Source organism: Eptesicus fuscus, chromosome 14 (genome assembly GCF_027574615.1).
Source record: "Eptesicus fuscus isolate TK198812 chromosome 14, DD_ASM_mEF_20220401, whole genome shotgun sequence".
Classification (NCBI taxonomy): Eukaryota; Metazoa; Chordata; class Mammalia; order Chiroptera; family Vespertilionidae; genus Eptesicus; species Eptesicus fuscus.
Window position 1 is genome coordinate 68,975,283 of NC_072486.1, and position 24,176 is coordinate 68,999,458.

At 42.9% G+C, this 24,176-nt stretch overlaps 1 protein-coding gene and 1 long non-coding RNA gene across 2 annotated transcripts; one reads left to right on the plus strand and one right to left on the minus strand.

Moving 5' to 3' along the window:
* Nucleotides 1–584: 584 nt before the first annotated feature.
* Nucleotides 585–12,859, minus strand: WNT16 (Wnt family member 16). The gene is made up of 4 exons (XM_008157588.3): nucleotides 12,636–12,859; nucleotides 12,197–12,435; nucleotides 10,116–10,402; nucleotides 585–3,129 (listed from the first exon to the last, which is right to left on the minus strand). Exons 1-4 carry the CDS (start codon nucleotides 12,728–12,730, stop codon nucleotides 2,665–2,667), a joined length of 1,086 nt encoding a protein of 361 aa, XP_008155810.2. The 5' UTR covers nucleotides 12,731–12,859; the 3' UTR covers nucleotides 585–2,664.
* On the plus strand, nucleotides 11,555–24,176 carry LOC129151443 (uncharacterized). The gene is made up of 4 exons (XR_008558122.1): nucleotides 11,555–11,885; nucleotides 12,139–12,335; nucleotides 12,857–13,014; nucleotides 23,769–24,176. It is a non-coding gene; the product is annotated as an uncharacterized LOC129151443 (long non-coding RNA).

The following is a 24,176-nucleotide window of genomic DNA, read 5'->3' on the forward strand; positions in this document are numbered from 1 at the left end:
TGGGTTTTCTGTTCCTTGCAACATAAAGGGCCCTAAACAAGGCAAGCAAAATAGCCTGGCCTGGATAAGAACGTTTGGGCCCCAGATGCAGTGTTCAGGAGCTCCATGGTGCTAGCTCCACCGTGATGGGGAATGGGAAGGAAATGAGCCACAGGCAGACTGTCGGCCAGAGACACGGACAGGTGAGAAATTCAAGGGTCGCTTCCCCGGAGATGCCAAGGAGGAAAAGGAAAAGAAGACCCCAAAGACATGGCTTGCGAGTTAGGCGTTCCTGCTCAGGCATGCCAGAGCGGAGAAGCCCAAGTGGCCATTACTGTTTTTAAACAATGACTAAATGGCAACCAGGTATTTGTGAATTAGAGGCTGCCTGATTCTCATAACTGGTTGGCGAGATAATTATAAAAAGTGTTCCAGTTAATGGAAAAAAAATTGGTCATCAATAGAAACTACAGTCTCCATCTTTTAAAGAAGATTGCTTATTTTTAATGCTGATAAAATAGATTTACTTTGTAAAAAAAAAGGGGGGGCACGAGAGTGTCTATTTTTCAGGTTAGTCTAATCAGTGGATGCTACACAATGGTAAACCAGTTTTTAAAATAAGCACTATATTTGTTCACTTGTCATTTCTGAGAATCACATTCAATGAATAATAACTTGGTTAAACTCTAAGGGTCACATTCAAATGTTTGGCCTTGATTGTAATATTAGACCTGAGATATTTCCATGTGCTTGCTCTTACCCGCACATTATTGTTCTGCCTTGGTAATAAAATGGAAAGGAAATAGAATGAGACCTGGGGGAAAGGAAAACATTTCTTTAGTTTGTTATGAAAAAAAAAAAAAAAGAATATTCTTTCTTTGTCCATTCTGAACTTAGAAATCTACTTTTTCTATATAATACTGAAATATTTAACAATTCATAAAAAACTAAGCATTTACATTAAAATATAACTTTAAATACAGCCCTGCGACTTTTACCAGGAACCTTGTAATAGATGGTGAATACACATGCATGAATACTAAAACAAGGAAGACTATTCAACATTCACATGGAAAAGCAGCATTACATACAATATAATAAATATCCAGGAAATCAAATCCACAAGTTGATCATTATTCTGATTTAGATTCTTTTTTTCAGTGAAGACTTTCTACACTGTTTGTATAATTTATTATAATAACTTTACAAGTTAAACATTAATTAAAAACAGAATTTAACTAATCTGACTGCTGAAATAACACAACCCTCCATGTTTTGCAGCATATTTTAAACTATAACACTTATAAAACTGATATTTTGGCAAGAAATACACATCCATATAACTAACTGCTCAATTAACTTCTTTTTCTATATATATATATATATATATATATATATATATATATATATATAAAGTCAGAGTTGATAGTATGAAGAAAAACAGAAGCTAATATTATTTCTGAGATAATTTTATCGCCTTAGCTCTTGGGCTTTGGCAATACATGTCTTAAGTTTTAATATATATCATATAATTTAAAAACTGTATTTACAAAATATAAAACTTTTTAAAGCAAAATACTATACAAAATACTGTTTTTATATACGTGTAAAGGGTGCTTTACCTCTAATTTCCCACGTGCTTTCAGGATCCCTCCCTCGGGCAGTAATTCAGAGCTGGGTTTTTAATAATAGCAACTGGTCTACGATTACACTCTGAAGCTGAAGATCAAAGATGCCTCAATACCTTACTGAGATTTATATAGATATTCTCCTGATTGAAATCCATTTAAAATCCAAATTATACAAAATTCACTTTGTTAAATTTTGATCCTTTCCTTTTGTCACTAAACCTAGCAAACACTTTTTAGGAATATTGTATCACTTATGAAAATTCTCTTTCATTGCCTTTCTTTTGAAATGAAAGAAAGCACCCACCACTCTGTTACCTTTTCAACATCCGTTTCTATGCCCAGACATGTAATACAATTTCTTCATCTAAAACGCTGAGAGAGCCCTTGCTGGTTTGGCTCAATAGACAGAGCATCAGCCTGCGGACTGAAGAGTCCCAGGTTCGATTCCCATCAAGGCACATGCCAGGGTTGCAGGCTCGATCCCCATTAGTGGGCGTGGAGGAGGCAGCCGATCAATGATTCTCTCTCATCATTGACGTTTCTATCTCTCCCTCTCCCTTTCTCTCTGAAATCAATAAAAATATATTTAAAAAAACAAAAAACCAAAAAATTAAACGCTGAGAGAATAAATGAGATTCACCTGTACGCTCCTGGCTGCTATAAGAGGTGTCTTTTAAAAATGACTAACAGTCACCCACCCCTATTGAGCTCCATAACTGAGTCCCATAGTCAAGGATCTTCTCCTGAAGATGGAGCAGGTCTTCTACAGGAAGGTTCTTTCCTGTTCTTTCTTGTTTAGGAGACAGATGATCTTCCTTGCATGTCACTGTATATACTAGTATATATTTCCCAGATCACCAAATTAGGAGCCCAAAACTCGGAGAATTCTCCCACATCCACATGCTCAGTGTGTGATTGGACACCAACCAGGCAAAGGGAACGCTGGGAGGCCCAAGGGCCTGGGGTTTCGAGGGCAGAGTGGACTTCGCTAGCCCGGCCAAGTGGCACTCCACTGCGGCCGGTGAGGAGTGCTGCCCACGGCTGGACGGGGTGGTTACTTGCAGGTGTGGACGTCAGTCATGCTTTCACACCTCCTGCAGCGGACGTAGCAGCACCAGATGAACTTGCACTCGCACCTCTCCACGTGTCTGACCACGTGGGTGTTGTAGCCTCGGCCACAGCAGAGGAGGTTGCAGCCGCCCGCGCCCTCCGACGTGCGGTTGCACTCTCTGCCCTGTGTGCCCGGGATCCCAATGTTCTTATCCTCGACGCAGTAGTTGGGAGACTTGTGGAGGTAGAGCAGATCCTCCTTGCGGATCGGTACTTTCCTCTGGTCCTTGTCTCTCCTGCGCATTTTCCTTTTTATTTTGTCTGAGACTTGAACACTGTGCTCATATTTATCCTTCAGGAAATGGCCAATCTTCTCAAAAGAAGACATGGTCTTCCAGCATGTTTTCACCGCACAGGAGCCGGACACTCCGTGACAGCGGCAGTCCACGGACATCAGCTTGGCCACAGCCTGAAATCAACAGGACCTGTGTTAAATATCACTCAGAAAGCGTGTTTTACTCAATAATAGAAGCCAACTCACCTCATCGCGTCACTTTCTGGGTCTGTTTCCTCCTGTATAAGAAGTGGTGGTTTTGAACATAAAGGATCTGCCAGACTGCTGAACGTTCAAATGTTTTGTCCTTCTCTTGACCCTAGCAAACCTTTCCAAGTCAAATTTAAGGTAGTGGGGCCAGGCTAATATTGTTATTAGAGATTATCTGAGATAACAAAGGAAAACGACTTTTATTCCCGATATCTTGTTTAATTTGGGGTGTCGGGCGATGTTTCACACACGCCTCCAGGTTCCTAATACATTTAGCATCTTGCTACTCAGAGTGTGGTTCATGGACCAGCAGCGCCAGTATCACCTGTGAGAAATGCAGACTCTCAGAATCAGAATCCGCATTTTATTTAGATCTTCGGGTGACCCATAGGCACATTAGAAGTTGAGAAGCACTGATATAGGGAAGTCATCCTCAACTCACATTGTGCACGGAAACATCTGCGGAACCTTACAAATAACCAATGTTCAAACCCTGAGGTGCGGATTTCATCAGTTGAGGTGGGGTCCAGGTGTTGGTATTTCTACAAAGCGGCTCGGGTGATTCTAATGGGCATCAAGGGATGAGACCTACTGACTGAGCTGGGAGTTCTTAGGTCTGGTCACTGTAAACGCTGGGCAAAAGAAGAAGGGGCCAAAGAGTGTGATTTTCCAGAACATCCTTCCTCTCTTCTGGAAAACTGATTAAAAACATATGTCATATTCTTGATGGATCAGTAGCACCATCCTAACGTAGAAAGGAGATAGTATCTACATGATTTTTTCAATGCTATGTGCTGAGCTTCATTCATTCTATATACAGACTGAGAAATTAAATGCGAGTACATAGATCTGTAAGAGCTCACCACCTGGCACATGTTAAGGTCTAAAGGAACGCCCCCTGTCTCTGAAGAAGGTATGGTAAGAGTGGAGATAAATTTCAAATGGGGCTAACAGTGCAAAAACAATATAGAGATTTGAGAAGTGTTAGGGTTCCAAACCTCTTACATACCAGGCTAGTCAGCACAGCTTCCTTCAATCTCCAGAGGATGGCAGAGCAGATTAATAAATTGTCAGGGCTAGCTGCAGAGTTGACGTCTGTCAACATGCTGGGTAAAGTGAAAAATTTGATCTACCCATTCAATAACTTGGAAATTGTGTGTGTAAGCTCACCCAAGAAAGGAAAATCTCACAGCTTAAATCCCACTTACAGATCTTATCCAAACTATAACATGACAGGGCTTTATACTTTGCTATTTATTTTGTACCAAACATGACATTGATATGTTTGCGGGTTGTTACATTTCCTAACAAATTAACCAAAGTTTCTGAACTATCTAACGAGACAGAATATTTCAAACAAATTATAATATTTGCAACTTGAATGAGCATACGGTATTGATTTATGCAATATTTGATACTTCTGACTGGTGTTTAAAATAATAAACAGAATAGTATTTTAAACCCTGTTCTTTATAGACTACAGCGCACATGTTCTGTTTGAATTCACAAAACTGAGAAGTTAATGGATATGTCTACTTCTTATTAATTCAGGCAAAAAGGTATCTTTCAATGATATGAAAGCAAAAAGTATGGCATACAGGCTTATTTGGTCAAATTTATGGCATTTGATATTCACAAAGCCTTCAGTTCTTTAAAATGTTGAAATTAATGCAATCTGTCTACTTCTGTTCAGATTTTAAGTGCCCTAAGGACATGAGGGAAAAAAAAAAGGGCTCAACCCAAACTAGGTAATAACCAAACAAATTGCCCTGAGAAAGCCAAAAGTCCAAGGATTACATTTATGTGTTTAAACCTGATCAGCGTTCCTTATAGTCATCACCTCGTGATTTACAGCTGCCCTTGGCTCGGTGTCATGACTGAAAAGCTGACTTTTTCTTTTATTAACCAGTTCAAATATCATTTTGCAATTTGCAAAGCATAGCAGACAGAGTAGATTCTCTCCAAATATTTAATGAATAACTAGTCCAACTCACTTAAACAGTTTTAATTCATCCTCTATTGGTAATCTGAATTGGGAGGTAGTAATAAAAACCACCTTTTTAAAACAAAAGAGCCACTGCTGGGAGGTCAATGGTATTGGAAGACCTTGATCCGATACCACTGTCAGCCCACAGCAGTGGTAGCCCAGAAGAGCGACACGCCACTTTATGGGTTTGGAGGATAAAGAGACTGACTTTTAAATTCAGTGGTATAACCTGCTGAATTTCTGTCAAAATTTGGGGGGAATTTTCCTGCCATAAGAAACTTGCCCTGTTAAATATCTGGAGTTAACTATAACTTTTTAGGAGTGACGTTTTAAAGAACTTGTATTTGATTACTTTTGAATTCTATTACCTTCTTGTCCCTAACAAAAAGTATAAAAAAAGAAATAGTGATTTTGTCTTAACATACGTATATTTTAGACGAGAAAGACAAATAAACTTCAAAGAGAAGAATCCCAATAACTTGACATGCAATGTAAATGATTATATTCCCATAATACTCTAAGGAAGAAACTTGTACAATAGGGATTAAAATAAAGCAATGGAATCACCACTACAAGAATATGACGAAAGGCAGAGTTTAGTGGCAGACACACACATACACACACTCACACAAACACTAGAGCTCAGTGCTTCTCGGAGCACATTTCCGTAGCTGATTTTACTTAATTTAGTTTTATAGGAAGAAATATAGGTAGTTATGAACATGTACTTATTATTCCAGTTTTACAGAAAAATAAACAGTGTGGCTAAGATAGTTGTCATTCATAAGGAAAGCTTGATGATACATGATATAAAATCTTTATATGAAGCTGGATCATTTTAGTAAAAGAGAGAAAAACCTAAGTGGAAAATGCAAGTATATTTAATAAAATTGCATGAACTTCAAAAATATATTTTGGAGATTTTCAGCGAGTATTAATTAATGTTAATAGCTATTCTTCAATGATAGCATAGTCATTTTGGGGGGGGGAACAGGAAAAGTAAGAGAGTAGCAACCTAATGAGTTGTGTGTGGTTATGAGAAAATTCCTTTCTCTACTCTAGTTGAGTTGTTAAGGTTTATAACGATATTAACAGAGGAATGTTTTGTTAACTATTGCAAACAGATGTGCACATTTTGGTGGAATATTTTTAACTATGGGAGAACAATTAGGAAGGGAACATTTAATCTACTGGGCTCCTTCATGTTAAGTTTTGGTTTGATACATTTCTAGGGAAGTGAAATACGAAAAATGTATCATTAATGCTTAAAGGTAAAAATAGAAAATGTTTGAGGAGTGGTCTAAGGAGTGATTGGTCCCACAATTTTAACTCAGGTAACGCGGCAGGCTGTGATTTTTTTCCAATATATTGCTCTACACAAACTTCCCAGACATGACCCAAAAACTGTTGTGAAACATTTCGCGATGAGCATTTCATTTTGTCAACTATTAGATGATTTAAGTTTTTATGAAAACTGTGACATAAGATTGGATGGGTATAGGTAGAATATCTATTCCTCTGACCCCTTTCATGCCATTTAGTCCAAAAATATACTTGAATCTGCTGAAAAGCAAAACACTTATGTGTTGTTCAAGTACTTATAAATATTCCTGAAACAGGTCAATGAAAATTTGGGGTTGGGCCCTTCCCACTTTTTTGAGTTAGTCATCATAAAACAAATTATGGGGTAGGAAAACTTAAAAGTTTATGAGGTGGACATGGGAAGAATGGAAATATTTTAAGCACACCAAAAGAAATACCCATAAATATTCCAAGTCACATTATTCCCAGAAGTTCTGCCCCTGGAAGACATCACATCATTCTGTTAGCCAATCACCATCCGGCAACATTATTCTTGGAGTCATAACTTTAGGAATGGTGTCAGAAACCAAGTGGGAATTTAAGGTCAGCGGTTAGAAAATCATCTATCCTGCTCACAACACTACTAAGCGCCAGTACCCACATTTCTCTGAACGCTTTTCGACATTTGGAGTTTGGGACTTTGAGACTAGGGAAATCAACTCAATTGAATGCAGACCTTGAACTTGACTCAGAATGTGCCTATAATTTAAAATGCTATTTGACAGCATTGAAAATGAAGTTGATCGTTCTTCCATGTTAGATAATAACCTGGAAACCTGGTTAGTTTGTGGTGGTGGTGGTGGTGGTTTTTATTCTTTTGGCCACCAAAAGAAAGAAAAATACAAAAACGCTTCCAATTGTAATACTTTATGAGAAAAGACCAATAAAAACAGTGTAATACCTTCAAAATATCCAGGTAATATTTTTTAATATTTTAAGTTTCTATCTATTTCAGCGATTTTCAACCCTTTTCATCTCATGGCATATATAAACTAATCACCAAAATTCTGCAGTACACCAAAAAATGTATTTTTAGCCTGTCTGACAAGAAAATAGGTATAATTTTGATTCATTCACACCAGACAGCAATTGTGTTGGCTGTTGTCATTTTTAAAAAATTGATAATCTAAGGGAAAAGAGGTCAGTGCCCCTGACTAAATACTCAGGTATTGAATGTTTTAAAAACTCTTGTGGCACATCAGTTGAAAATCGCTGATCTAGGATAATGTGAAAAAAAATTAGTAGAGGAAGTTTAATTTACATAAAATGTGTATAATTGTATAAATGGAATTATTTTCTGCATAATTAAAATAATAGCAAAAACCTAGGAAATGTGAGGAAATGGTTTTTTGCCAAAAAAGGATTAAAATTGATACTGAATAGTTGTATACATTTAATAAAATTAGAATATAAAAAGTAGCTTAAGATCCAAGTTAATAGTTACAAAAGCAAATATTGTTACATAATTTAAAAATTCACACAAGATGGAATAAAACTCAATAGTTGCCTAATATTACTAATAAAATACATTTTAGAGACTTTAAGACATTTCATATGTTCAGAGATGACTTCATTCAAGAGATCATAATTTGAGTTTCTGAGTTTTATTTACTGGTTAAAAGTTTTAAAATCTCTAACAATTTATTTAACAAATATTTAAGATTTAAATTAATAATAAACATTATTTAATTGTTTTCTTATTTTTAAAATATATTTATTTGACTTAACTTGATGCTTTTTTCTTGCTTAACTTAAGTTTTAAAGAACATATGTTAACTACATTTAACCTCTTTTACAATAATATATTCAAAATAATTAAAAATTTATTAGATAATATTTAAATTGCAGCAAAAACGAATTAAATTAATTTTTTAAATATAAAACTTTAAGGAAAATATACATATGCATAACTATGGTGTTAAGGAAGAGTGACTTTATGAGGCAAATTAGCTTTTAAAATTCTTAAACAAAAATATAAAAAGTTTACATAATTATTTACTAATTTCCTACTTTGCAATTTTTAATTGAACATTCAAGTTGAAGTGAAATTTCAAATTTGAATTTGATGTGTTATGATGATAAAGTTACTGAGCTTTCTGTTTATGTATTTTTTAAATATATTTTCATTGATTTCAGAGAGGAAGAGAGAGGGAGAGAGATAGAAACATCAATGATGTCAGAGATCATTGATTGGCTGCCTCCTGCATGCCCCACACTGGAGATTGAGCCCAAAACCCAGGCATGTGCCCTGACCTGGAATTGAGTCCTGACGTCCTGGTTCATAGGTCGATACTCAACCACTGAGCCATGCCAGCTGGCTTTGTATTTTAAACCAAAGTGGTTAAGTAAAGAAAACTGCCTGAAACTCTCAACTATTCTGACTGGGTTCCATTTATTCACTTTCCAAAAACGTGAAAAAAATGCAACATATACTTTAAATATTCATGAGAAATTCTGAAACTTGTTTTAATTTATTTCAGGAGAAGGTAGCAGACTGCAATGATACTTTGGGACTTGTATAGGTTACTGGGTATTTACAGTAGTATATGATGTGTGCTGATATTCCTGTCCTGCGAAGATTATTATAAGATAGAAAATATATATTCATAAAAAAAGTTTTGGCTGTTTTAGAAAAGTCACTATGAATTGCCAAGTAATTCAACATGGTGTTGAACTCAAATTTTATTGTGTCAATATTTATTATGGTAAATATATAAAAGTTAAATTAAGCTACAAATTTATTCCATTTTAAGAAAACCTAGTACAGAAAGGCCAGAATCATAAAAGAGGTTAATTAGATGGTGGTACTTCAAATTTGTTTCCCGCTGAAATATATCTATATTTTCAAATATCCACATATTTAATAGATCTAGAGCTTCTTTACATTTATTTGTAGTTATCAATTTTACAATGGATCGACATAGCTTTAAATAAAATAAAGATTCCCCTTTAAAAACTTTGCTTTAAAAAACATACTAGTTAAGTATTGTGTATTCCAAAGACATTTAAGAATGTTTGCTAGAGAAAGTAAGGGTAAAACAGACAACAGGTTTAGGAACCACTGCTCACTAAAAGTAGATGTAAAAAAACAATCAAAGTCCAATTGAGGAAATTTGATCCAGCCCCATAAGAAAGGCAGGTACTGCAGATCTTACTCAGGCTATGCCCCTAATCAGCTAAGGGGGTGGAACCAAGGAACCCAACAGACACTTGTACCTCCTATGATTTTATAATTAGCATTTCAGGCATTCGAAGTATACAGTCACAAATACATTCTATAACAAGACTGAACTCACATTAGATGGAGAACTTAAAACTAAATCAATGCGGTCAGTGCAGGCTCATGAAAGAAACACACACACACATATATATATATATATATAGATTTATAGTCATACATACACAGCAAAACATAATACACATACATAAACACACACATATATGTTTCTTAGATTGCAGGTATGGTTTGTTTTTAAACCATTTGGACAGGTGCATGCACAAGTGTGGTCCTTGTAATATGTACCTAAAAGCAGTGAGTTTTATGCCATTTCCTAATACATACCTGCCTTCCCGCTTCACTGTTATGCAGGTTCATTGCTGACAGCACTCTGCTTTCCTTGCCCGTGGTGTTTCTGATGGGGACGTCCAGGAACTTTCTGCTGAACCACATGCCGTACTGGACGTCATCGGAGCAGCCGCCCCAGTGCCAGCCTTCGCTGGCGGAGCCGCCGTTCTGCAAGGCGGTGTCACAGGAACACTCCGTCATGTTGCCGGCGCTGCACGACCGGGTCACAGCGTGCACCAGGCCCGCAGCCATCACCGCATAGATAAACGCTGTTTCCTTGGTGCCTAGAACAAAACGTAAGTTGCGAAATGAAAGAGGCAGACCACTCTCTGTTTATGTTCCTAACAGAGCCTCCTCCTCATTCCCTTGTCAGGGAAGCACTTTTTCAATGGCTCCCAGTGGATGCTTTAATGAGTGCATATTTTGAAAAGATGATTTCCTATTGTAGTCTTTTAAGAAGGCAGCATTAATTGTGAGTATCCCTTCATATATTGGTTATCATTGTTCTCAGACCGAAAAATACCTAAAATAGGAAATTTATGTTGGCACCTAGTTCAGTGCCTAATGGACAATCGAAGCCCAATAAATACATGTTAAATTTAAAGTCCTTTGCGTGGATACCGTAAATGGTATACAATGCCCCCAAAGAGTCCAGATGACCTTTGTTTTAAAATTTAAAATGTGTTCTCACGAAACACAGGCTGAAAAATTGGGTGCAGTTTTGTTCCCATGAGTGATACCTACCAGAAAGCAAATTAAAATTAAACCAAGACCAAAGCAATTAGGTGATAAATGATACAAGTCTAGTTTCACATTAAAGGCTCTCCTTTCTTTAGAATATCGTGAAAAACAATCCTGATATTAACATGAAACCATTCTACATTTTATATGGCACCAGCTAATCCTTTTACAGGCTTAAAGATCATTAACATGAAAGATAATTGAAATGTCACCAGCAATAAAAAAAAAACAAAACTGTTACGGAAAATAATTGAGTATGTATTTAGCACACCAGCAATAGCGTTTGGGCTAACATCTTTGAAAATCAAAGGCCCATTAAAGCACCAATAAAACGGACTCAAAGAGACTCCGCAGGCGACTTTTTTTTTTCTTCTCCCTTCGAGATGTTTAGATTGGAGTAGAAACAATTTCGCGCCCGTTGTCCAATAAACCTTTCCAACAGCTGATGCCTCAGCCTGTCAGCAGCTGTGAAGGACACATCCTTTTTTCTTTTCCCCGGCAGGGGGTCGGGGCTCCTGCGGAAGGGCGTGCCGGCCAAAACGCAGCAGGGCCAAGGCCAGGCGCGGGCGGCTGCGGGTGTAGGAACCGGGTGGGGAGGGGTCAAAGGTGCTGGGAGAACGGAAACAAATGTGAACCACAACGAGTCTTCCAGCGCCCAGGTCCCACCGTTCCTTGCATCCGCTACTATTCCTGGAACAAGCCCGATTCCCGCTTTCTCTATCCTTACCGAGTCACCAGGCACGCGGGAGTGGAACTTCATTCGCCGCAGCTCCCCGCGCCCGGCTGAGCGCAGAGCAGGGGCGAGCGAAGGGGTCGCGCTCCGGTGAGGGGCCCGTTGGGTTGTCCAGGACGACCCCTTTCAAAAATCACCCTTATTCCGTCTGCCCGGTGCTCCAAGGAGCCCACCAACGCGGCAGTTAGCCGCTGGTCCAAGGCCCGGCGCGCAGCGGAGCTGCTGAAACCCCAGCAGATGCGGCCGCAGCATTCCCTGCCGCCGACATCATGTTTCTCCAGCTGGTCCCACAGGTAGGGGGGCGCCACGGGTCCGAGGGGTCGGCGGGGGTTCAGGGTCAGGGTTTTTCCTCCACTCCCGCCGGGCCCAGCGGGAAGGAGGAAGAACGACGGCCCCGAGAGCCAGGCTCCGGACCTGGGGAATCGCCCCCTCCGGGACCGCACCTGCACCCGGGGTCTGGCTCCCAGCGCCCGTCCACGAAAGGACCTCTTCTGGGCATTTAGAGAGCGTCGGGACCACACAAGCACGAGCTCTTTCATTTTGCAGGAGTTGGAGGAGCGGTCGCCCCCTGTCCCGCGCCAGCCCCGAGGGTCCCGGGACTCACCGCTGCTCAGCTCGTAGCCGAAGAGGGGGCCGGCGGCCGCGGGGGCGGCGGCGACGCGGCAGTCCCAGCGCTCGTGCCGGAACTGGCTCCTGCACTCCTGGATGCCCAGGCGCGCGCCCTCGCGGATGCTGGGCAGCAGGTAGGGCTTCCTCTTGCACAGCTCCTTCTGGCGGCTGTTCAGCGGCAAGTTGGCGCAGCCCAGCTTCTCCGGGACCCCAAAAGAGGCTATGCCCAACCACCTGTAAGAAACGGCCGCCCCCCCCGCTTGCACATCGCTCGCCTGCTCTTCTCCCCAATCCCAGATGTTTCCCCCTCCCAATTAGGTCTCCCGCCCGAGGGTCACCGCCCCTAGTCCCCTCGCCTTGGCTGAAAGTTCCCTGAGGCTGGGCACCCCAAGTGCCACCTACCCCGTGCGTCCCCACGGCCCCCCCATACTCACATCCAGTTTCCTTGGGCTCCGCAGGGGAACAGCGCGAGCAGGGCTGCCCACAGAGCGCACAGGCGGGCCAGTCCCAGGAGCGCCGCTCGGTCCATGGCCCCCGCATGGATTCCCGCAGCCCCCAGCCGCTCCTCTTCGGCCCCCCCTGCCCAGAGGCCCGCCAGGCCACAGAGGTCAGCTCCCCAGCACCAAGTTCTCCCTCGCTCTCTTCCTCCCTGCAGACCACATAAAAAGAAGGCCAGAAGCGAGAGGGGCTCTCAGCGGCCTCCCCTCCCGCGCTGGGAGCCGTGTGCGGAGGCGGAGAAAATAGCTCGAGGCTCTCCTCCCGCGCCCAGCTGGAGACGTGCGGGAGATGCGGGAGCTGCCCTCGCATTCCAAGGTGAGAAGCTGCTGCTGATGTAGCTCTGCCTCCATCGCCCCCGGCCTCTCCTCCCCTCTCCTCCTCCCCTGGCCGCGCGGGGAGCCTGATTGGTCCAGCCGCCGCCCCGCGCTCCCCATCCCCACACCTCGGGCTCCCATTGGCCGAGAGCGGGCTCCGCGGGGGGCGCCGGGCCGCAGGTCTCCCGCAGCGCGGGCAGACCCCGGTGAGTTCAAGACCTTGCCTCGTCCCCGGAGCGGGTTTCTGCTGCGCGAGGGTAGCGAGCTCCACCCGAGGACTGATGGGGGCGCTTCTGTCTGAGCAGCCCTGGGCGGGGGCGGGGGTGGAATGGGAGATGTTTGCGTTCCACCCATCCCGTTGCCTTTGGATTAATTACCCGCTGGGTGGAGCGGCTGGAAAATCTCACTGCCCCCGTTCCGTTCCTCTCCTGCACCTCACGGGAGAATCATCTTTTTGAGTCAGAGTTGGTACCAAACAAGTTGACCTTTCAACACCCTGCTGGAGGTCCCATTGCGTCAAGAAGCTTTGGGGGACAGGACCGGGGGGAAAGGCCTTCCAATGGGGACCGACGTCATCTCTGCAAGCACTCGTTTTTAGCGAAAGGAAGGGGGCAGCCTAGCCTCTAACCTACCACATTCAACCCGTGTTGCGCGATTTCCTTTCCCAGGTTTGTCTTCCATTCCCCAACCTTGAAAGCACTGTCGGAAGATGGAAGGCAAGGAAGAATGAGTGAAAGCTGTCTGGAGGGTTCTGGAATAGTGGGGAGCTGAGTCCTGACCCTCTGCCCCAGTCCACATTATGGCTGTCGTGGACCCTTTGGGCAGGGCTACAACTGAAGACAGATTTTAAAAACATACTTATTAAACACCTACCATGTGGCCAGGAAGGACTGTGGGACACTATAAAGACAAGATCCCTTCCCTCCAGGGCACAAACCAGCCATGGAGAGGAGCCTAGAACAACATAACTGGAGGTTGTTGGTAAAGGGGAGTGTGAAACCCAGCCAGGTCCTCGCTGGAGCCAAAGAGGACCCGGAGGCAGAGTGTCATGGTGCCTGGCCGTTCAGGAAGGTTAGTTAGCCGGCATTCTGCAGTCTCTGGGGAACTCTGAAGGCAAGCAGGACATGCTTAGCTGTGGGATGGGAAAAGCCCTGCCTCCCACAGTGGGTGACAGGAAATGTTTTGCAGTGGCATCACCTGCTCCTCAGAGGACTTATGACATGTTTGTAAATTCTCAGGTGAACAGAACAGCTTAGTGGGTGCCAAAATCCAGACTTACCCAAATAAAAGATCTTACTTGCTTTATCTATATATATATATAAAAGGCTAAGGGACCGTTTGACTGTCTGACTGGCTGGTAGGTATGATGTGTACTGACCCCCAGGGGACAGACGCTCAACGCAGGAACTGCCAAGCTGTGGTGACTTCGCAACGGTGGTTCTTGGGTGATGCACCCCGGAACCAGAGAGGAGGGGCCACACAGTTCCACCAGGCTACGGGACTCCCCCTGCTGGAGGGACCCCACTCACTCCACAGATGCCCTTTGAACTGTGGCGCCGCCCCAGGTGCAGCAGGCCGGGGAGGGACAGCGGGAGGTTGGCTCCAGGGTGTGTCGGGCCCCGCTGGTCACCTTCTAATTAATTTCCTTTCAATGTGCACGAATCAGTGCACAGGGTCAGTAGTCTTCAAATAAAGGATTTAATTTGCTGTCTATCTCCTATATCAGCCCAGAGCAATAAAAGCTCACTGAAATTCCCCTCCTATCTATTCCATTCATTCCTTTAGTCAACAAATATTTATTGAGTGAACACCATGTACTAGCAAGCCACATTGTAATTTTTAGAGTCAAGTTGATGATAGGGTGTAGTTACTGATTTAGAAATATTTTGGCGCCTGGCTAGTGGCCTCTCTGAAACTCAGAGTCTTCATCCAAGCCCACTTTATTCCAGGAGGCGTCCTGGAGCATTCACTGCTGTACCCCCCACCACTGGGCCCAGTGCATGAGATCCCAGTTTTGAACACAGTTTATTGAGTGAATTAACATAATGAGGAACATTCTGAGCAGATATCTAAATGGCCTAAATGATGAAACTAGAGAAGTGATTGCTTTGTCAGGGGACTGGAGGAGGGAGGAGAAAGCAATCTTGGGACCAGGAGAGTAGAGAATATTAATACTTTAGGCTGATTTTAGTGGTAGATGTTTTAAGGAAGTTGTTGGGTGTGTGTGTGTGTGTGTGTGTGTGTGTGTGTGTGTGTTTTAATTGAAAAAATATATATTGAGCCTCTTATGAGTTAAAAAGTGGGGAATAAAACAACTATATTGTAGCGGAGCTCACAGTCTGGCTGGCAAGACAGAAAGTGAACAGGCTATTACAATACAGCGTGATGAACAGGGGAAGTACAGTGTGCTGTAAACCACGTAGCGGGATTACTTAATCTAGTTTGGGCGTGGGGGTCCCTCGAATGCTGCCTTCATTATTTCTCTAGGGATCCAGCACTGCCTAGACAGGCATTCTGACAAAGCATTTAGAGAGAACGCAGAGTATTCTGTTCCTACAGTCTAAGAACACGAGGCCAACCATTTTCAAATCCAAGGCACAACTTCAGGGCAGAGTGGTGCTGTTTCTCTTTTGCATAATCTAAGGCCGTTGGGGCATTCCGATACTTCTAAAGCAAAGGAGACTTATTTCCAGGAGTTGATGCAGCTGAAGAAGTAGGCTTTTCACTAAATGACCAGATATTTGAGTGCCTACTTTGTGTGAGCATTATGAACGTTCACACTGAGACCCTCGTATATGCTCCCAGAGTTCCTTCTTATTTTCTAGCTCTGTCCTCTCTCTTCTCCAGTCTTCTCTAGTCTTCTTTAGTCTTCTCTCCCCTCCCCTCCCTCACCTTCCCTCTTCCCTTCTCTTCTCTTCTCTTCTCTTCTCTTCTCTTCTCTTCTCTTCTCTTCCTCTCTCTCTCCCTCCCTCTCTCTCTCTCTCTCTCTCTCCACACATACACACACACACACACACACACACACACACACACATTATATATAAAGAAATGAATTTGAAGAGATTAAGAAACTTGCTCAAGATCACTCAGCTAGTAAGTAATAGAGTAAAAAAAACAATCTTACTTTAGGGGTCTTATTCTTTACACCATAACATACTGCTACATAATCTAAATCAAATTCTGGTTTTTTCGTTTGTTTGTTTTTTGCCTAATCAAATTCCTGATCACTGGGCCTCAGGGTCTAAATTTCTCTTTTGCATCCCATGGTTCTTTACATCACAGTTCATGGATATCTCCATCAGTCTTCTGTTCCCTGATAATAAACCAAATGCATATATTTTCATTATATATATATATATACATGTGTGTGTATATATATATATCCTCTACTGTGAGTTAAAAAGTGAGGGAAAACACTGAGCTAAATGGTAGTGGAGTCCACAGCCTGGGTGGGTCTCCTGAGGAGGTCTCCCTCAGGCAGATGGTGGTCTGCATGTATGCCCTTTCATTCCTGCTCCCCCCCCCGCCCCCCACCCACTGACTACTGTCTATGGGCTGAGAGGACCAGGGGGAAGAGCACTGGGGTGTCTTGGGTGGCAATTAATTTCCATTTTGACCCTTAGTTGCCTCATCTGTAAAATGATCAAAAACTTCCTTTCAGTTCTGAACCTCTAACGGAGTTCCCATAGATATGCGCACCTGAAGCTTAGAAACTTTGCATCCCACAGTAAGCATCAGCTCACAGAGAGCTGTTTCTCCCTCTCTCTCTCTCTCTCTCTGGTGGGGAGGACTGCATTGGCTAGTGGCTTTGCACTCCTAGGAAGAGGAAAGCCTAGGCATTGACAAGGGTTTGTCTACCTGTGAGAGGGACCCAGTTCTCAGGTGGCACAGGCTAGCGTTTTCTGGCCCCCATCTTGTATCTTTGGTTCCACTTTTGCTTTTGGGTTTCAATTAAAATAAATTCTTTTAATTGCAGAAACCTCTTTAAATGGTTGGACTTTAAAGTGTATTATAATATTGTCAGGTCATATGACATTTTATTTAGAGGACAAAAGAAAATGTGACGTTACAGATACTTTATCCTGGACTATGAAAGTGAGGCGCTCTTTCAAAATCTTTTCATAAACAGTGGTTCATCTCCACTATCACTGGTGCGGCTTGTGCGCTTTATTGAGCCTGGAGAAACAAAGTAAATGAGGGGTCAGATCCAAACACGGACACAGCTACACATGTCGAATTGTTAACTCTTCAGCAGCAAGCAGGAGCCCCCTTTTCTACTTACTATTTTTGACTTCGTATTTGGAAAGAGGGCAAAATATTAACTGGCCAGTAGGATTCGACCTGATGCTTCCTGTGCGATGCAAGCTTCAGGTGCCCATATCTATAAGATGTGGAGAGGTCATGCCATTCCTTGTTCACAAATGGGAGCTGTCATGACATCTCAGGATAAATCCAGGTACCGTGATTAGTTCGCTAAAAAAGCACCCTGTGAGTCAACATTGGTACAGGTTACTGAAGCATCCTTCATTCCACAAAGACGACATGTACTTGAACTTCTTTTTCTAGCAGGGGTAAGGTGTTTGGAGCTATCTTCTAGGAAAGGGTATTTAGGAGGGGTTGTTTAGGAGAGCCAGATTTCAAGCGTATTTCTTTCACTCCAAGGAGCTCTCTCGAGGGGTTGCATGGGTGCGGTGTCATCTCTGATCATCTGGGCTAAGTGGACCAGATAAGTCGCTGGCCGGCCGGCCATAAATCGTGTTTGCCACTCAGGACATTTGTAGAGTGTTAGTTGTAGAACCCAGAGGAGCCTGTTCCTTCTGGTCGTTTTCTCTCAGTCCCTGGGAAACTCAGCAAAAAAGTCTGCCTGCACAGATATGCCTTGGACTCTGCCTCTGGCAGTCCATCAGAGGACGAGACTTCTAAGGGCCTGTTGTAAGAATTTCTGCTGCAGATCACAGAGACTTATGTGCTGGAAACTGACACCAGAAGCACCCCAGCTGGTCTTAACTCCCATGATAGAACAGAAGACCAGAGGTGACTTTTTACATAACTGGGTCCCCATCCATTCTATTTTAAATTCCACCTGGATGCTACCAGTGTGGAACAGAGCTCAGGCTCGCGGCCACGGGCTCTCGGGCGGGGGCAGAGAATGGCATTCTGGATGTCCTGCTGTCCTTCGGTGGCCGGAAAAGCCTGTAAGAATGATAGTCTTGGAGCAACCGAGGAGATACCAGTGACAGAAAGAGCAGGAGTTGGAAAAGGGTACTGGCTTGCTTTTAAAATTTCCACAACGACAAATGTGAAACTGTTTTGTTTACTTGTCCTAGAAATTAAGATGGAAGATGCCTCATAAAGTGTTAATAGAAAGTGGCTTATCTCTGGTGGCATTTATACAGATTATGCAACCTTTTTGGAATGGAGGAATAAAAGTAAACCACAATCCTTGACAAACAAGAGTGGTCACTGTTGCCTGAGGGCACAAGTAAGCAAACACACAAAGCTGAAATACAAGAAGAGTGTTGAATCTCTCAGCATCCTTTGCAAAAACAGTTTTCCGAATTTTGTAAAACAAAACAACTCCACCCATTAATAAATGATTGTCACTTTTGATAACTTATCAAGAAAACAACTTCAAAAGCCTAGCATTTATCTTTCTTAGAGTATTATTTTTAAAGTGATCCCTGGGCTGTCCATAGTGGAAAAAAATTTTCTTTCTTTCTGTTATACAAAAATGGAACAACCTGAAATTTTAAAGGGGAACATTTTGAGGGAAAAGTCATTTAGAAAGAATTTCTTGTGTCCTTCTTAGTCTAACTATTGGTCTGCATAATTAGACTTAATTGTTGTGATGTAATAAATGTACTTCTGCCAGTAAAATGCCCCAAATCAGCAAATGCTGAAATTGCTTTTGCATTCAGGGTTGTTGTTCATATGTTTAACTCTTGGCTACTGTCCTCATTATGGGTGGATAGCATGTCAAAGTGGAGTTTGTTAAGTCTGGCCAAGCAACAAATACCAGCTGGCATGCACTTATGTCTCAATCGTCACACGGAGGTGAATCACATTTAAACTTGACTTTAATTTTTTTTCACTTTCTTGACTGAAATCTTGAGTGATTTCTTATTTTCTCCTCCCAAGTAGATGACAAATCTCCAATTCGACTGGAAACACCTTCAAATCAAGGAGTATGAGTAATTCCTTTGCAACATGTCCCCCCCCCCCCCCACCCCATTGTCTACAACAAGTCTGAGTGTGTAGTCGGCATTCAATAATTATTGGGTGATCGTTGTTTGAACAGACAAGGAATCTCTCCTATGAGTGGAATCAATGAAGCATTAAGTTGAGAGCTGTCAGCGCTGACTTAATCCACTGATTTGCCACTTTTCACTTGGAAATTCGCCATGACTCGTACCTAGTACATTGCGTTAGTCTGTGCCCCATAATTGGGACTAGTTCCAGGGGGACCACCAGATGGCCGTGGCTAGTATGCACAGCTTTGCTTTCTGCTCGGCTTTCAATCAGTAAATAAGCTGATCCTCTTAAATCTTCCTGACAAAACCTGGAGCTGTGCCACGTGCTCCTTCCAGGTAAGTGTGCTGAGCGAGCTAATAACTCAGACTCTTACAGGAGTGCCCTCCAGAGAACACTTTTATTTGAGTGGGCAAGTGCTCCGAGCCCAGGAGATTTACGAGGGTTCAGAGACATAAACACAAACGGCATAATAGGTGTGAGGTGTGTTCCCACTGCAGCCTTCTCACCTCCTGCTAATGATTACGGGGAGGGAGGCATCAATACAAAAACAGCTGACGCGGGGCTCTCAAGTTCACAATCTGATGAAGACTTCTGGTGCCAGACCCACTTTTTGGGGTTGTCACATGGCTTAGTGGAGCAGCTTCCAAAACGGGCTGAAAACCACAATATTGATATACTGGGCCACATGCCAGAATAAAGCCTGCGTCCAGCCGACTGGGTAAAAGATTCCAGTTGCTACGTTAGCACCAGCGCATTGTCTGGGATCCCCAGGGCACACTCATGAAACCAGCACCAGACAAATACAGCGGAGCCACTTTTTAATGCTGTTTTGGGGAGGGAGCTCGTGTTTGCCTGGTGGGTTAACTGAGTTACGGCAAGCTCCGGGCGGGAAGGAGTTTCCCTTCAGGAACTGATTTGGCCTTCAGCATATCTTAATTTCATAGTAATTGTTGGCAGTCCAGGGTGGGGTTCAGTGCTGGAATCTTACCCTTCATACTCCACCCCCTCCCTGCCCCAGGGACTCTGATGCATAAAGCATGCCGAGAGAGAACTGAACTAGTTTGGGCAAAGTCTCAGCTTTAGTAAGTGCGAGGCTTCCTAGGAGAGCTGGGTTATGCAAAGGGAAGTTTCCTATCCCGTTCCCCCTGAATTGGAGACAGCAAGGCTGATCCAATGTACCGATCCAGTCTCAGGCTGAAAAGCTGAACCTCAGAGAAGAGGCTAGGGAGAGGCCACACGAAGCGGAGAGGAGAGCTCACTCTGTTTGGGGAAGTCCAGGCCTATGAAGAGTGAAGCTGGAGCCATCTCGCTTTGGAGGTACCCACTGGTGACAGGGGCTAATAGACCGGCCAGTCTTTCTCCACAGGGGAGAAGTCAGCAGTGAGGTGGGGAATGGGGTGCAGATTTCCTTACCGTAGAAGAAAGTAATGAGAGTACAGAAGTTTAGAAGAATGTCCCTACTTCCTTGGGCAGAGAAGGGAAGTTAATCCGTTCTGTCCATGTAGTGTGGTAAGCCCTCAAGACACATGGGCAGGCAGACTGAGAACCTTCATGGAAGCTATGGGCAGGATCAGTATGAGGCAAGTGCTATGGACTCTATTTTGAGAAAAGGCACTTACGCAGTGATGCTAGCATTAGTGTAGGAAGCAGTGAGCATAGGTGTTTGGAAGCCATGGTAAGAAGCCCTCTATGGTACAGATGAATCCAGAGGGGTGATTTCACCAAAAACCAGTGTCCCTAAAATCAATGTCCTTCTCTACTTTTATTAAACCTTAGAACTCATTATTTGCTTTATTTTTCTGCTTGAGGTTTCCTTTAGTAGCATTAAAATGAGTTCATGGTCCCTCACACATTGTCAGTTTAGGCAAGTGGCCGAGAAACATTGTGGGTGGCCTACAGTAATCAATCTGAGGTTAGAAAGGTACCTAAGGTTAATTACAAAATGGATAATCAACAGGAGACTTACAATGAGTAGGAAAAATTTGAGAAATGTATTATAATATTGATATATATATATATATATATATGTTCATAAAAATGCTGGAGAAATATTTTGATTCATTTAGTATGCACAATTATTTGTAGATAGAGTGCATAAATTTTTAGACTAGACAAAACATGGTATAGCTTGTGATTACATAAAAAGAAATATGCTATGTTTGCTCAGGATATTTTAAGTCATTTGATAACACTTATGATGGAGGGTTATTTTTGTTCATTTATTAAAAAATGAATTAAAAAGAAGAGTTGAAAGTGATAAATATATTTTACAGCTGGAGAAAACAGAAGAACCACATAGGAAGATGGAGCTCTTGTAGCATTGTTTATCTTTTTGGCTTAGTTTTGTGCAGTATCCCACAGCCAATCTTGGAATTTTTCTCTGCCTCTTTTTCTTTCTTTTTTTCTTAATCTTTTATTATTTTTTAAATTTCATTATTATTTTTTATTGTCTAAAGTTTTACATGTCTCCTTTTTCCCCAATTGATCCCCCCACCCCCAGCCATTCCCACACTGGGCAAGCCCCCACCGACTCAGTGTCTGTGTCCATTGGTTATGCTAATATGCATGCATACAAGTCCTTTGGTTGCTCTCTAACCTCCCCCACTCCCCTACTATTTGTCTCTGGATCTATTCTTGTTCATCAAATTATGTTGATCATTATATCCCACATATGAGTGAGATCACGTGATATTTATCTTTCTCCAACTGGCTTATTTCGCTTTTGCCTCTTTTTCTTATATTTAAATTGTACACATCAGTAATCTAATCAAAGCAAATCAACGGAACTTTTCAAACAACTTAAAAAGCACAAGTTCTTGCACTAGCCAGTTTTGCTCACTGGTTAGAGTGTTGGCCCATGGACCAAAAGGTCATGGGTTCGATTCCCCGTCAAGAGCACGTACCTCTGTTGCAGGGGCTGGGTTGCAGATTCCCCAGCCCTGGTAGGGGCTCAAGCAGGAGACATCCAATCACTGTGTCTCTCTTACACCGAAAGTTTCTCTCTCCTCCCTCTCTTCCACTCTCCCTAAAAAATAAAAAATAAAAGCTCACATTCTCCTAAAAACATTCTCACACTACTATAGGTTTTAAAAAACCATATGTAGAGTAATTAATTCTATTAAGTCTTGTAACAAAAAAACAGCAGTTTCCCACCCACCCACTGGCCATTGACCTCTCCCCAGAAGTAATAACTTTCAGGTCTTTTAATTGAATTCTTTTGGTATTTTGCTCCAATTTTATTAAATGTCATACTTATATGGTCACTTCTTAATTTTTTAAATGTTTAGACATTATATGTGACTTTCCACTGTGGAAGTTGGGGATTTGCTTTTTTCACTACCTCCTTCCACGCACATGTACTTTTGTATCCAATACAGCTATCTCAACACTGGGGCTAGCTCTGCAGTCAGTCTTTATATTATTACTAGAGGCCCGGTGCATGAATTTGTGGATGCTCCCAGGCTCGCAGCCCTGCAGCCCCACCTGGCACCCCACTGTGGCTTGGCGCTGCCCCCTCACCTGCTCCACCATCCTGCCTGCAGGACAATCGATTGGGGCTGAGCCCCCTGCCCAGCTCTCTCAGTGCCTGGGATCCAGGTGGTGGTTCCGTCCTCCGCCGCTGGTGGCCATCTGTGGGGCAATCTGCGGGGTGATCAGGTCCCCGCTCCCACCTGCCTTGGCCTGATGCCACCCACTCCTACTACACCATCCCACCGCTGTCCCACTCTCATTGGGGCCCATTGGAGCCTGCAGCGCCTCCACTGCCGCCAGCTGCCAGCACTGTGTCACCAACGCCCACCATGTTCAGCACCGCCCCCTGGTGGTCAGTGCACATCATAGTGAGCGGTCGAACTCCCAGTCGAACAATTTGCATATTAGGCTTTTATTATATAGGATGACATCAATGTTATTTATGCTATGCTAGTGAGTGCACTATGATTAATTTCCTTTTCTCCACTTGCCTTTTTTTTCTCTATTTGCCTGGTTTCTATGTCTTTATCATGACTCTAACTCCAAACCTCACCAATCTTCTGAATCTGAGAAGAATCGGAAGTTCCATCAATTTCGTCTTCTTACAGTATCTCCTGACATCCCTCGGCCTGTTCCAGTCTGGAGTGGGTGCCTTCATCCCCAGCTTCTAGAGGCTGCCTGCATTCCTTGGCTAGTGGTCGCCTTCCTCACGTCACTCGGACCTCTGCTTCGATTGTCATTTCTCCTTCATCGACTGTGACCCTCTTGCCTCTCTCTTATAAAACCCCTTGTGATTACATTGGAAGCTTGTGGATAATCCAGGAAAATCTCCCCATCACAAGATCCTTAATCACATCTGTAAACCCCCTTTTGCTATCTAAGGTAACACATTTATCGGTTCTGGGGATTCGGGCACTGGTGGGTTGGGTGGTGGTCCTCCGAAAGACATGCCCACATGTTTACTTCCTAATACCCAGAACCTGTGAGTGTGATCCGATTTGTATTTTCTGAAACATATATATTTCTTTGCAGATATAATTAAATTAAGATTCTTGAAGGAGATCATCCTGCATTATCGGGGTGGGTCCTAAATCCAATGACAAGAGTTCTTATAAGAGACAGAAAAGGAGAAGAGACAGATACCGGAAGGAGAAGAAGGCACCAATCTTCTGAATCTGAGAACTGATTGGTGAAAACTGACATTGGAGCGATGCCACGAGGAACTTTGGGAGACACCAGAAGCCGGAAGAGCCAAGGACCAATTACTCCCTAGATCCTGCAGAGGAAGTGCAGCTCTTCTGACACCTTTTTGTCAGAGTTCTGACCTCCAGAACTGGAGAGGATACATATCTTTTGTTTTCTCTAACCGCTCTTGTGGTACTTGGTTATGATAACCCTGGAAAACCAATAAAGATGTGGACATATTTGGGGGTCACTGTC